General features: G+C 37.8%; 1 protein-coding gene across 5 annotated transcripts in view; it reads left to right on the top strand.

The window, feature by feature from the left end:
- LOC139973221 (talin-1-like) overlaps positions 1–15,745 on the top strand; it is a 58,337-nt gene that overhangs the window by 18,337 nt on the left and 24,255 nt on the right. For 3 of the 5 annotated variants that reach the window (XM_071979750.1, XM_071979752.1, XM_071979754.1), the window contains exons 2-4: positions 1,316–1,442; positions 9,689–9,835; positions 15,642–15,743. In XM_071979750.1, coding sequence (XP_071835851.1) covers positions 1,392–1,442; positions 9,689–9,835; positions 15,642–15,743 — 300 coding nt within the window. In that variant the 5' untranslated portion in view covers positions 1,316–1,391. Of the gene's footprint in view, positions 1–79; positions 256–888; positions 1,052–1,315; positions 1,443–9,688; positions 9,836–15,641; positions 15,744–15,745 lie in introns of those variants that run through there. The other 2 variants (XM_071979751.1, XM_071979753.1) reach the window with 2 other exon arrangements.

Genomic DNA, 15,745 nt, shown 5'->3' with positions numbered 1-15,745 from the left:
CTTGATTGTATACCATCGCTACTCAGCTCATATGATATGAATGAATAGCAACTAAACCAACGCTATTCAGCAGTTAGTTATATTGCTCACATGTCTGTAAACCTTTTACAAGTGGTTGTCGCAGAGTCAATTATATAGGAACATAAGCCCAGCTTGTACGTAGCAAACTGTACTACTGTCGCACACACACCGCGTACGTGCGTACGTTAAATTTGAACTCTTATATATAGTAATACGATCGGAACTGTGTTAAAGGTAGGAATTCTTTTATTTTCTCGATTTAGACTACTGTGCTTCCCACGGTGATGCAACGCGAATACCATTGGTATAAACGGAAAACTTATCATTTTTATTCGGACTTGGAATCCCATAGGACAAATGACATAGGCCTTCTCGTCCAATTGTATAAAAGACAGCCGATGAACGATATATATGTGACCTTCATATTTATTGTTCTTTAATCCATTCCACGTTTAACTCTTGTTTTTTAATAAAATCCTCTACGGAATACAACTGTGTAATTTTCTACCTGTGGTATTCACTGTTATTTTGATTTTTTTCCCCCTGTGTTCCTTTTTTTTTATACGTGAAAGAGCGATTTCTGAAGGTAAATATTCATGTAGGACTAGTCTATTTTGAGCAAGGAGGTTCACCTCAATTCAAAATTTGAAGTTTATATATCATGTGAGAATATATTCCAGTTGTCAGATAATGTTTATTTTTCTCGGCGTTAGTGCATATAGTGGTTGTCAGAAACCAGGCTCGCCCACGGTGAGAATGACGAAATGGTTATGAAAATACATTAGGGTTCAAAGGTTTTACGGTGTTGACCTGTTATTGTTATCAAATCTTCCTTTGGTTGACAAATTTTAACCATTGATTCTACAAGTGGTATGACGACAAAACTATGCCGTTGGCAGTTTTAGTGGAAGCTTCGCATAAGGAAACTTCTGAGAGTTGTAGGGCCTGTGAAGATTTCGACGCTCAGGCTGGACCTATACTACCCATATGTATATGCTGTCGTGGTTCATTCCGATCTTCGACTATTCGGGTACTTGGTCTCATACCACGTATTAATTCGTGGAAGCGTTTCAGGGAAAACAATAAAAACAATCTCTACTACATTTGAGGAAGGAATTGCTATAGTTACTTGTAACACAACATTGGTATTTGAGTGAAGACTGTCACCTAAATCCCTCCTATATGTCTACGGTATATCCTTCCTGTAGTAAATTCATGATGTGGTTTATCTTTTAACATATCTGCACCGTGACCGGCAGCTTATATAATTTCGTGATATTTATCTCTTTTACAGATTCGCATTTATAAAAGAGCTTATAGCGACTTTTGAGTTTCCAAGATATTCACAGAAGATTTAGTACCGTTCGAAAATGTCTAGTGTCGTAGAACAAAAAGTTAACGGCTTGCCAGCTACCAAACAGGTAAGTTATTATACGTAGTAATATTTGCTCATAGGGAATATAGTTCATATATCGGCATGTTCATTATTGACTTATTTCTTTCTACAGCATCGTTATGAGTTCCATTTGTATTAGCTAGGTATAGCCTACATGTGTTTCTTTGTATGAGTGGCCATCCAGCTAAACCAGCCATGCTACAAACAGGCCCGACAGGAATTCTACGTTAATTGGAGGTGATAGGCTACCGACAATTTAAGTAGGGGCACCAACAAGTTAAGCAGGAGCACAGTAGCTGCCTACTCGCATTTTGTAATGGTGCAGGTTTTGCCTGACAGGGTGGTGACACTTGTGGGGAAAGGGTGTGGGTTGGGTTGGCACAGTAGTCTACACTGGGGAGGGAGGTGTTGCACGCTTTGACTAACGCCCCCACCCCCTCCCCCATGACTATACTCACCTCACAAACCATGTATGTTATTACACTACCATAGGCTAAAGTTCGCCTCAGCTGTTTCCAAACTGTGTTTTTTCACCCACCGAGCAATAAATATCAAAATATCAACAAACTTATAAATAGAAATCTTACAATTTTTACCGTCCCGTTTGGCCGTAACTATTATTAAGGGCCGGTTTGAACTTCAGTTTAATCGCTACATTGATTTACGTAGCCTATTATTAACATAGCTAACCCTTTGGGGTGTACATGGGGCCATTAGCGTCGGGGTTACCAATTTTGACCCCCTGAACTTCTAATCAGATTTAAAGGGGTATACTGTTCGTTCCTTCTATTGTTAACTATTAGCCTATGCTTTTAGAACCAGTGAAACGTATAGTACTCAAGAAATAAATACAAACTATGTATCGGCCTTTATTTATAACACGTCATTCAAGTGAATCATCCTCAAGGCTTGTTGCTATGGTGATAAGGTAAACTTGTGTGTGGTTCGCTTGCTGTTGTAGCTTACGCCTACTTCTGAGAATTAGAGCAAGAATCTGGTATTGGGACAGTCAGTGTAAAAGTCTATACGATATGTACTTTAACATGCGAAAAATGTTGGCTATATTCTACGCGCAAGTCGTTACATCCCCCCCCCCCCCCACCCCAAATAAGATTGGGCTCGTATGCTTATAAGTAATATCCTAACTACCTCAAAACACTTTACCTTCTCGTTCGTAATCTCAACCTACACATTCAGCTCGCGCTTCCACTTAATTTGATTAATAAAACCAGCACCGTTCATGTAGAAACACGTACGTTAATAAATTGTCAGTACACTGAAAAAATAAACTAGTCAATATTGCCACGGACTAACGTTAAATTAGTTTGTAACGTTAGTCAATGCACACGAACTAGCAAAAATCTTCGTTTCATCGCTGCTTCTTAGTCAGTTTACACTGACTAAGGAAAATATAATCGCAGCTTAGTCGGTGGCGACGGACTAAGGTATTTTAACCCATGGACTAAGAACGATACGGACACCCGATTTACGCCATAATCGTAGCTTAGTCGGTGTCGACGGACTAATGCATTTTAACCCAATTCGATTCACTTCAATTTGGAAACCGAGAGGCAACGGCAGCTTGCTGGACTTGGCATAGTTTCATACGATCACTCTAAGCAACTTTCAACCGTAAATCACCCAAGAAGGTCTTTAGAAGAATGGAGGTATTAACTGCCATCATCGGCCTACCTGTTATTCCTTTAACTTGAAGGTAAAATTAAAGTTAATTGTTAGGCCACTGGCACTAGTACTCATGTATTATGGCCCGTGTAACGCTACCGTTGTCACGCTGGCGTTTCGCAATACACAAGTGCAATGACAGTGAGTAGCCTATAGGCTTCTACTGGGTACTGCAGTGCATTCTTAACACTACAAGTGTGCATTCTAAACACCAATTAACAATGTGTTATGTGTGTATTGGGCTAGACTGAACAGTGGCACATAATCTTCTAATTTATTCCCAAACAAATGATGGAACTATAAGTCTCAATAGTTTATTTGAAGTCTACACTCATTTGGTAAAGATTTCCTGTAATTTCCCATGTGAATCTAAATGGGTAGGTTTTGTGATATTGAATAAGCAAGGCTAGACCTTCAAACGTACAGTCACAGTAGGCTGAACAAATTATGTTGGCCAGTCAACGGTATTATATGTTGCGAGCAGTCAGGATGCACGCTTCAGTTCTATTTAACCTTTTCATTTATCATTTTTTAGTATTTAATTTCCGGTCACGCTCAGGAAACAATTGCGACATTCCTTCACGGTCGACTTGTTTACTGTAAGAAGTATTAACCGTTTTTTCTCAGGAAAGCTTGATAGTCTGAAGTTATTATAATATGTGCTTTTAGTATACTGCCAAAAGAGTAAGTTGTTGTATTTGTATTGATATTTTATGTAGAAGTAACGGAAAATTTAGTATGTTTAGTTTGGTCTATAATTGCACGTTTTTTTTCTGTCCAATGTAGTGCAGGGTTCACTTGCGCGAATTCAAATTATTCTGTTTATGTATATGTATATGCATCGATTCGTAGATTATGATGTTTTTTGACATTTATTTGTAATTCAAGCATATCTGTTTAGTAGCAAAGTTTAAAGGTTAAGATTAATTAGTTTTCTCTTTTTGATCCTAGATTGAATGAAACTCATTGACGTAAATAATAGATCAGATGATACAGTTTAACGCAGTTGCTAAAACTCTGGGTATTCTCTAGTCTTCGCCGGTCCATTATATACTTTAGTACTACTGGTAAGACTAAATCAAAACGACCGAAAGACAAACTTAGTGTAACAAAGTATTGATTCTCCTCTAGCCTAGGTCTAAACAGGCTTGTTATGTGAGCAAGCAAAATAACAACTAAAAACGATTAGGCCTATAAATAAGTTGGCTCAGTGCATTTCTGTTTCTAAAATTTTATATTTTTAAAGATCATAAAAACAAACAAAGATTTAGCCCATGTTTTATTATCTCTGTATTCTGGGCATTTGATTCTGGTTGCAATGGTGATGACACTCTCGTTCAAATTTTCAGCTTTATACAGTCTGCTTCAAACTTTGGGATTGTTTTTTGAGACTATAGTGGAAGCAAATCTCACATAACTTTGTGGTGACAACTTTATTTTATTTTTTTTTCAAATGATGAATACTTTGCTGTTTCTTTTTTCCAGCAGGAATTGAAAAGCCAAATATCTAAGTCAAGGGTGAGGTTTCCTGTGATGTACGACACCAGGGTGGAGGCAACAACAGAAGAGGAGAACTGTGTTATATATGGCTTAAAGACATGTTTTAAGATGATATATTGGTACCCTTCGCAGAACAAAAGAGTTTATCCAAGAGCTCAAAAAGCAAAGGAACAAGTACCATAGAGAAAAAAGATGGAAGAGTGAGTTTAACTATTGTACCCAACTGTTTAATGATATTAAAGATACTGTTCATAACCTGTTTTAAAAAAAAACAGTCTAGTATATCATTTATTGCAAGCTTCATAAGTTTGGTCAAATTTTCACTGATCTGTAGAGCGGGAGTCCAGAGGGTTTGGTTAGCTGGGAAGGTAACCAATTGCCTGGTACATCACAATGTTCACAATGGATTCCTGTGCACTGTGGTGGATGTGGCTGGGAGAGCAATTTTAAAGTCACCTACTAGCTAACCTAGATCAGTTTTCATGGTAACCTCATCAAAGTAAGAACAATGTGTCAGGTATGGCCCCAAGAGCAACAAATGGCCATCGCCAGTAATTATTGGTGGTGGGGTACCCCTGCCAGTGATCAACAATTGACCCCTCATGGCTGACCTAGGTCAGCTCATGAGGTAACCAATTGAAACCTACTGGAAAATGTTGGTTAGGACTTCAGATACAAGGGATGGGCATTGCCAGTAATTTTTATTGGTGGGGTACCCCTGCCAGTAGACCCCCAATATGCCCATCCCCTCATTGACCTAGGTGAGCTCATGATTTGACCAGTTGAAACCTACAGGAAAATGATAGGTATCACTTCATATGTAAGGATGGGCATTTCCAGTATTTTACATTGGTGGGCCACCACTGCCAGAGTCCGCCCATCCCTTACATATAGAATCCTGTCAATCATTTTCCAGTAGTTTTCAACTGGTTAAATCATGAGCTGACCTAGATCAATGAGGGGGGGGGGGGGCATTTTGGGGGTCTACTGGCAGGGGTACCCCACTAATATAAATTACTGGAAATGCCCATCCCTTACATATAGAGTTCTGCCAATCATTTTACAGTAGTTTTTAACTGGTTACCTCATGAGCTAATCTAGGTCAATGGGGGATGGGCATTTTGGGGGTCTACTGGCAGGGTTACCCCACCAATGTAAATGACTGGATATGCCCATCCCTTACATATGAAGTGATACCTATCATTTTCCAGTAATTTTTCAACTGGTTATCTCATGAGCTGACCTAGGTCAATGAGGGAATGGGCATTTTGGGGGTCTACTGGCAGGGGTACCCCCCCCAATATAAATTACTGGAAATGCCCATCCCTTACATGTGAAGTGATACCATTTTCCAGTAGTTTTCAACTGGTTACATCATGAGCTCATCTAGGTCAATGGGGGATGGGCATTTTGGGGGTCTACTGGCAGGTACCCCACCAATAAAAATTACTGGCTATGCCAATCAGTTGTATCTGAAGTCCTAACCAACATTTTCCAGTAGGTTTCAAGTGGTTACCTCATGAGCTGACCTAGGTCAGCCTTGAGGGGTCAATTATAGATCACTGGCAGGGGTACCCCACCACCAATAATTACTGGCGATGGCCATTTGTTGCTCTTGGGGCCATACCTGACACATTGTTCTTACTTTGATGTGTTACCATGAAAACTGATCTAGGTTAGCTATCAGGTGACTTTAAAATTGCTCTCCCAGCCACATCCACCACAGTCGGTTTGCCAGTCGTCTGGTTTCATATACAGGAATGCACTGTGAACATTGTGATGTACAAGGCAATTGGTTACCTTCCCAGCTAACCAAACCCTCTGGGCTCCCGGTCTATTGGGATCATTATTAACATGATTAACATAATTATTAAGCTTTGAAAAATAACTTGGTGTTATGCTGTGCAAAGCTAATAATTATTTGGTAAAGCTGCTATTCCTGGCTTATAATTTGAGGGACCTAGATTTAAATGTATACCTCCCAATATGTTATAAAATTTTAATGTAAATATATGTTTATGATAATGTGAGTTATCATGTGCTATATCTGTATCTGTGCTTACACGTATATCATATTTTCTGTTCACAGGTCAATAATGGTGCAGATTTTGGCTTCCTGAAGACAAGTGGGAGGCCATTTGTAGTTAAGAGAAACACTCTTTGTTCGTGAAGACTTAACTGGTGTCGACTTGGGGTACCACTTTAAAACGAAAGTCATGAGGAACCCTTGCCCAAGATTCAACTTTGCATTATTGTGCAGTGCTATACTTTTGCGATTCATGTTTGATCCATTAACTTGTCTTAACTTTGTTGGAACAAAATCATATTTTCAGATTTTTGTTTACAGTGATTTCTTCTCTATCTGTCGAAAGTCAGCCTTTGTAGACATCAGAAGTTTTATCAGAAATAAATACTGCCAATGTACACATTATTTGTGTTTCTTCTGCTCTCTTTTCTTTCAGTGATGCTAGTCAGTGAAACTAGTCGGGTTTAATTCTTTCAGTGATTCTAGTCAGTGCAACTAGTCAGTCGATACCGACTAAGAAAGGTTAGTCGGGAGAGGCACCATCCTGACTAATGTAAAACTTGCTATAAACTAGTCGGTGGCTCATATAAATTAGTCGGTAAAGACCGACTAATGTCACCAACTAATGTAACTGACTAATATACATTTACCGACTGAGAAATTGTTGATCGACTAAGTTGACGGACTAAGATGACCCACTAAGAAATCCAACTGACTAAGGAATAAATTAGTCGGTATATCAACTGACTAAGGCTATGTTAGTCGGGAGAGGCACCAGATGGACTAACGTTATGTTAGTCGGTGAACCAATTTAAGTTTTCAGTGTACAAAGATAAAACGATGTATATAGGTCTATTAGTATTGTATATGGGGCTATTGAGTCTTTCTATATGATTCTCTACAGCACAAATGTACGTCAAATCTCTAAAGTCTGTTAAATATAACCCGAGGCATAAAAACAGGCATTGTTAAACGGCACCTGCTTCGTGTGTCTTAACTAGAACGCCACTGACCTAGTATATAATTAGCACTATATAATTATCTATAGCCTATACAAGATCTATAGCCCTCGAAGCCTGATACCCGGCCAATCAATTCACTGCTCTATTATTTATAAGTATAAGAGTAAGAATCGTCGCCGGCTAGTATGTATATACGTACTTACATAGCTCTCGTCATGTTTATATTATACATCCACCAATTTCAAGAACGGACTGGGGTTTTGATGCTAGTTGCCATGGCAACAATTATCCACTTTGATAAATGACAGGATAGTCCTTAAAACCGAAGACATAATTAAATTATAAATTAGAATCCACGTGCATGGTTATATTGTTTTAGATGTTTTGTATATATCTTTGGTTACAAATATGCTCTGTGGAATGAATTAATGCTAGTGAAGCGTATCCAGTTGCCATATTTTGATTTATTATTGATGTTCGCACAAGTGAATATGGCTGGGCGATATATTAGCAGCTAACGAAAAACCGTATATGTTGTTGTATGTTCACATTCATGTGCCTGGTACTGGTTTATATGTTGTATGTTCACCTTCATGTGACTTTTACTGGTTTATATGTTGTTGTATGTTCACATTCATATGTCTTGTACTGGTTTATATGTTGTTGTATGTTTACATTCATGTGTCTTGTACTGGGTTATATGTTGTTGTATGTTCACATTTATGTGCCTTGTACTGGGTTGTAATATATTTCATGTAGGCCTAGACCAGATGGATCTCTTCCCTGGTCGGTGAACGTAAAAGAAAGAAAAGAATGATTATTGTGGGTCTGAGTCATGGCTTGTATGACGTCATCGAATTGAGGAGTATCATTACCAAGGCGGGGTGGGCCGGCGGGGGAGGGGGGGGGGGCGAGAAAAACCTGTCTTATACTGTCATCTGTCGGGACTGACTGATAACAGTGTGTCAACAATCATAAAACCACAAATTCCCACTGACCCATTACAGGGTAAATGTGTATTTCTCGTTCATTCCAACTCCTCATATTCTGAAGTTTTACAAGTCCAGTGTAATTTCATGTTTTTAATATCTAATAAAAGATGCATCGGTAAGGTCATATTGAGCGTCAATTGGGAACGTTAGTTACTCGGTCATGTGAAAACCCAGACGAGTGGCTTAGTTAGCTTAATCACAATCTTATGTTTTAGTATAACATGGTTAACCAAGCTGGATTAGTTGCTTTAAGAATAACACGATACTCGATACACCCTCAATATCTCGAGATTGATAAAGTAACAAGTATTCTGTTATATCAAGTATTCAATTTTATCATTAATGAAGTATCATGTACCAAAAAGGACAATAATATGCATGATACATTAGATATATATTAACAGTAAAACAATATCAGCATGTTATCTCCACGATTGGCCAACATTTATTGTCAACATTGATAAAGTTGAAAGCAGTTGTCACGATGTTACACGTTAGTGGATTTTACTGCACACAGTGAAGCTCTATGCAATCGTTTCTGACCTTTAGTATAAAGTTTCATTGTTATTATAGCTATAAAGCGGGCGTTTATCGTACACAACTGACCGTTTTGCCTTATATCATGCTTCAGAAATATATTTGATATAAGTTCACGAAAGGGCTTATTACTGCGACAAACCTTCAAAGGCCGTCTCATTGATGCTAAAATTTTTATTGCAAAATTGTCCAAGGTTAGCATAATACATAATTATGATGTACTTGCAAAGGTTATATGCTCTGATATTTAACAGTCGATCGATACCAATAAACGACGAACAACTTTGAAATTTTACTGTTATGTTGGTGTGATTTAATATCCTTTAAATATAAATAAAGGTATACTTCGAAATAGTTCAGATATATATATATATATATATATATATATATATATATATATATATATATATATATATATATATATATATATATATATATATATATATATATATATATATATATATTAATATTATAGTCACATATAATTCAACTGCCTAACAATAAAGGCAGTCATCAACGCTCTGAAATAGAGGTTTTGCAATTGGTTCCTAATATGTTTTCCTTTGTCCAGGGGTCCAAACTAAGCCCTGACATCGAGGAGACGGTCCAGGGGATACTGGAGGGTATAGAGGACCTCTTAGCTTCCTTGGAGGAATCAGCCAGCGAATATGGGATCGTGTCGCCAATGATGGATGAAATAACCAAAGCTATGAAGACGGTAGGTGATGACGTCATTTTGATGTAACATTTTTTTTTTGTTAATGTAGTAACGGGAAACACGATACGATGGTGTTTCTCGTGACGTGAGCAAGAGCATGTGAAATTACTTTAAATATTTCGATTTTTAGGTTAAAGAGCATTTTTCTGTGGATTTATTTTATCACGATCCCTTCACTTTATCTTTTAAGGCATCTAAGCGATATATATATATATATATATATATATATATATATATATATATATATATATATATATATATATATATATATATATATATATATATATATATATATATATATATGAGTTCTATATATTTACATAGCAACGTTTGTTAATATGTGTGTATGTGGTTACCAACGGTAAGCTGGTTGAGTGGGGTGGTCGAGGTAGGTCCGCCATTGGAACTTTAATTCTTTCCGTCCCTATGCGAGGCAGGTTCTTGGTCTAGCTTTATGTAAAAATACAATTTTATTTCTTTATTTCATAACCGCGCCTCTTTAAGTCTAATTTACATTACGTCTGCTAATATGCAAGTTTCTAGAACTATTTATAACTGTAATATTAACTGTCGGCTCATCGCCTGCATAAATTCATCCCCACGGGCTATACATCGTAAACCAAAAGCCATTAACTCCTGCAAAAAAATATAATCGTGCACTTACGTTATTAGCACATAATATAAGTAAAAGACCAAAAGAATCGGTGTTCCATCTGTGTAAATATTTCCCCAGATGTCCAATGATCTTCGAAGAAATCCATCCAATCATTTAAAATTCCGCGTGACTTAATGGAATGATCACGCGTTCCTGATCTAACTGTACACAGTATATACAATTGCTACCTAAAACACGTGATCATTCGTATATATATATATATATATATATATATTCATATTTATATATATATATTTATTCATATATATATATATATATATATATATATATATAAATCAAGTAAAACAAAAAGACTCTATCGAAAAAAATCAAAAGAGTATAATTTATGCTTTACCTCGTAATTTCACTGTTTTGACCTGTCTGGCAAATTTGTACAGAAAAGCATGGCATTGGGAAAATTCGTAAACTATTAATTTCACTTATGTATGTAATGTTATTATGACGGTCGTATTCAGATCTCGTTACAGCTAATGTCGATGGCGACAGATCGAAACATAATCCAAAATTTACACTAGTTCGTTCTCTCATCTTGACAGCTGTTCAGTGCATTTTATAGCCTACTATTACAGCCAGAGTATAATATGAATTATCAGCCAGTTCCAAAGAAAAACTTTTACGTATTTTATAGAAAACCAAATACTATAAATTAGTCGGCAAATATCTGATATATTTTGTAGAAATCCCTGCAGTTCATCTGACTATCTGTCTTACCACATTTACGAAAATACCAAAGTATCTGTGATAATTTTCTAAATTGTTTTTTCTCACTAACTGTGAAAACATTGCCGTCTGAAAATGATTTTGCAGGTATTCATTTTCTCCTTTGATTTCCTTTGAGAGATGTACATGATTGAAAAATAAGCCATTTCTGCCGTATTTATTTCTAAGTAAATAATAAATTCTGCTGTCTTGTGTTCGCTGTTATAGTTGTTTGTGATATAGCAGTATAGGACAAGTATTCCACGATGTCGCTGAAATGTGAAAATGTTATGTAATGTAACATCAATGTATTGTCGCTACTCACACGACTTTTGTTGAAAACGTTGTGGTGACGAAGATGTGAGACGAACTTTCAAGTGGTATTTACGGTTTGATTCTACGACACAAATCAGGCGTGGAAAAATGATGTAGGCTAATATAGCAATATATTCTGCACTATTGTAAGAACGTGAAGAAAATAGGTCAAGCCGTAGTCTGACGAGACATTACAAGGTGTTATTGTATTGTCCAGTTCTTTAGTTGTATAGGGAACTAGGCCAAAACTGGGCTTAATAATGGCTGAATGTTTTCACACAAAAGATGGCATAGAAGACACCGAGTGTTATTGTTTGTTGCAATGTACAATAACAAACCTGCACATGGCATTGGAAGTTGGAAATCAAATCCTGAATCATCATAATAATGGATGTGCCAAAGTGTTATGATGACGTCACTTCCGGTTGCCTTTGTAAAATCTCAACTTGTTAAAGGAAGCCACAGTCAGACATTGTTGTGGACGTATTTAGTCGGATGTTAACTCACTAAGTCATGTGCGAAAAGCAGTATGAACGTCGGACACGAAGAAATTATACTTGACGAAAATAGGCCCGGTTGGCTAAATTTCCTTGTGACGTCATTGATGATTTAATTGGTGGCTGTGTGATTCACTTTGTTCTGACGTCATCGCGCAAAGGGCTTTGTTACCCTTTTCATTTCCGGTTTGATGTTAATACATATTTGAGTCACGCCCCCAGTTGGGACAAATTTTGGTATACTATGCTGTAAAATGTTCCGCTTTAAAGCACCCATAGTGACAGTACGAGCAATGTGAATATCTTGTTTCTATCAGATAAATGTAAGGAACTGTTAATACTGTTAGTATTAGGCCTTTGAAGCATGATACGGAAGAACAGTATAGAGTGGTCATTAGCAAAAGGAAAACATCCTAGCTTTTTGTCTGGAAAGAACTTATAGTACAGGATTTCCAAATCAGTACCGAAGAAGGATTGCATAGCATCGGCCCACAATCTTGCACGTAACGGGTATGCTAACCCATATAATGACACAGTCTATATTCTAGTGTACGGTGTTTGATTCTGTCTGGGTATTTGTTACAACCAATATCTTCTCTGCGCCTCGTAAAAAAAATGATTGATAACCAATGCACGTTATAAACTAAGTTTTCACAACATAAAAAACATGAGTTTTATAGTTGCATAGTCTGTCATGTCAAAGGTAAAAGCAATATAGTCTCTTTTACTCGTCGTTACAAATCCATGACCATCATTCCCTCGGAAGTTACGCAGCCTACATAACATAAGATAAATGTTTGGCCACGGACAATGCATGCACTTTGAAATTGCTAGTACAACAGCGCCTTTCATTGTGACGCGCAATGCGTTAGCAAGTACAGGACGCGATAGCTTGACACTTACTGGTTTTCCAAGCAAGCTTTTAGTCTATAGTGATTACCTCATGAATATTTAATGACTCAAAACTCGAAACCCGGTTGCTTAATTAGTATCTAATGGGTTGTCGTGGTCGCATGGGTTTTAGCGGATCACACCTTCAGGACACCTTCGTCGTTTTATCAAGATACTTTTTATATGCGCATGAGAAAGGATCGTCTTCCGACGTTATACTCAGTTGCGCCGGGTGGCTTTATACCCAGACGCCTGACTAACACGTTATAACTTATAAATCAGAAAGCCAGTCAAGCGTGTTCAGCTAGATGATAAGGGAGTCTTTATTAATGTATCGGCTATGAGCCCTTCAAAAAGTCCCGTCAGAGATATAAGATGTAGGGCAAGCTATATGCAGAACACTGTGATCGTCGATAATGTTTACGCCTATAATGGGACTATACCAGGGTAAATGCTTTTGTTGGTTATTTCTCATTTAGTACCAATCCTCCCCCCCCCCCCCACACCCCTTCTTCAAACTCCATTGGCCTGAAGCCTTCATTCAATGATACGATCATTTGATTGTTGGGTGTTGTGAAGCCATAGGGTTACGATCGTGATATAATTCAAAAGTGGACGTGTACAAAGTCAGAATTTTAAAAAGGATGGGGTGTGGTCCTTGGGTCGTTGAAATCTGACTCTCTTGTTGGGGTAAATGTAGGGGGAGGGTTCCTTCCCAGAATGCAATTGAACGTTTAAGTGTGAAGTGTTGCATTCTGTTAGGCATAGTTATAAGCTATAAATAAAGTCTCAACGCAAGGTTGTGCTAATAACTACTTTTCTGTGTTTTTATTTTGGTGGGGAGGGGTGGGGTCTGGAATGGGGGCATGAACATCCCTTACCCAACTGGATCAGCGCCTGAAATAACTACGCAGTCAAGTCTACCAAAATCTCAACAGTATTAATGATATTGTCTGCAGGAAAGACAGCAAATGGAACAAAGCGATAGGCTGGACTAGATTTGTGGGACACAGAATGTTCTGTATTGTATTGAACAGATTACAACACCCTGAGAGAGTAATAAACGAGGGACTACCTATATCTGTGTGTAGTTAAAGGAGTATCACGTGACACCTACATACTAGACAGCTTAGAGGGGCACATAGTTATACAACTCAACAGAAAATACTCGCTATTAAAGTAGCATTTGAGAGGGTAATAATTTTAGGGGATACATAGGCTACTTTAATTGCATCCTCTCCTTCTCACTAACACACTCCAACCATAGGCGTAGGAGCCTGATTTGATTTGGGGGGCTGTAACGACTTGCCCGAAAAATATTACCAAAATTTTTCGCGCGCTACGCGCGCGTTCAACATCGTAATGTGCTATCATATAGCCATTCATCGGTTATTACATCACATGCCGATAACCGATGAACGCATATATGACATGCACAATAAGATGTTAAACGCGCGAGGAACGCGCGAAAAATTTGGGTTGTATTTTCCCTCTTATTACCATTCCATATTGGTTATAACTATTGGGGAAGTCGTCACAATAAGAACGATAATAATAATTTCAGTTTAACCATTGGAAAACACATTGCAAGTTATTCATCTTTCAGTAGGTGCCCGAAAAATTCTCAGCATATTGCCCGAATTTTCACCCCCCCCCCAAAAAAAAAAAATTGAAAAACACATTGCAAACTTTTCTTCTTTCAGTAGGTGCCCGAAAAATTCTCAGCATATTGCCCGAATTTTCACCAAAAATTTTGTTTGGGGGGGCTGCAGCCCCCCCAGCCCCCCCGCCTCCTACGCCTATGACTCCAACAAGCAATCATATCAGAAGAGATACCTGTTACTGAAACGTCTCCCCTTCACAAATTAATACAACAGCTTCCATAGCCCATTGCTATATATATCGAGAATATAGGGGAATGTACATGTACACTAACATGTATACTAACAGTGTTATTTAGGGGTTATAATTATCGGTTTATCGATTACCTTATCCAGTCTTCTATCCTCGTCTATTGTCCCATAACATGACTGTTCACCCTAATTTGCCCAACGCCCCGCTATATGACCGTCATAACATCATGGCTCAAAATAACCACAAATCCCGCAACCAAAATCTAGTATATTTCAGTGCATGAACTCACGAAGGTGCAGTTATGAACTTACCGGAGTTTTATACTTTGTTTCCATAGTAACAAACCAATCTGTTACTCACCACGCACATCCTACGCACACATCAATGAGCGAAGCTACTTCCGACTGACGTAAGAGTGCAGTGAACTTACTAAAAGTCAATACAGCGTACCTGTTTACCATTCGTGCCTTAAATTAAAATGAATGGAACATGGCCTGGTCGCATCAATCCTGCCAGAATGGAATGATGTGTATCAATTTGTAAGTCCTGCTAATGCGCATGCGTGTGAAGAAAACACACATATAGCAATTATTGACATTCGATAGTGTTTTGTTTGTTTTCGTTTTTCTTTAAGTGCTTTTCCCCGCACAAAAATGATCAGGACAAACAAATGTTGTAAAACACAGACATGAAGATCAGCAGTAATGGGCTAAAACTTTAGCAAAAAAAAATGCTAAAAAGTTCTGAAAAGACTTTTTTCCAGAGATTCACAGACATCGAGGAGTGTTCAGTCAATTTTATTCCTCATTTGTTTTATTACTAAATATTGTTCAAAATAATGGTTTTTTTTTAAAACTTTCTTCGTCTTTCACAGATCTTGGAGCCCCTTCCGAAAATGACTTCATCGGATTTTCAGGCTTACCAAGCCGCTTCGATCCAAGCTGCCAATTCAATACTCCGTACTGCCCAAGACATGGT

The sequence above is a fragment of the Apostichopus japonicus genome, chromosome 9 (genome assembly GCF_037975245.1).
Source record: "Apostichopus japonicus isolate 1M-3 chromosome 9, ASM3797524v1, whole genome shotgun sequence".
NCBI lineage: Eukaryota > Metazoa > Echinodermata > Holothuroidea > Aspidochirotida > Stichopodidae > Apostichopus > Apostichopus japonicus.
Note: the sequence above shows the minus strand (reverse complement) of the source record. Positions and strands in the feature narration are given on the sequence as shown.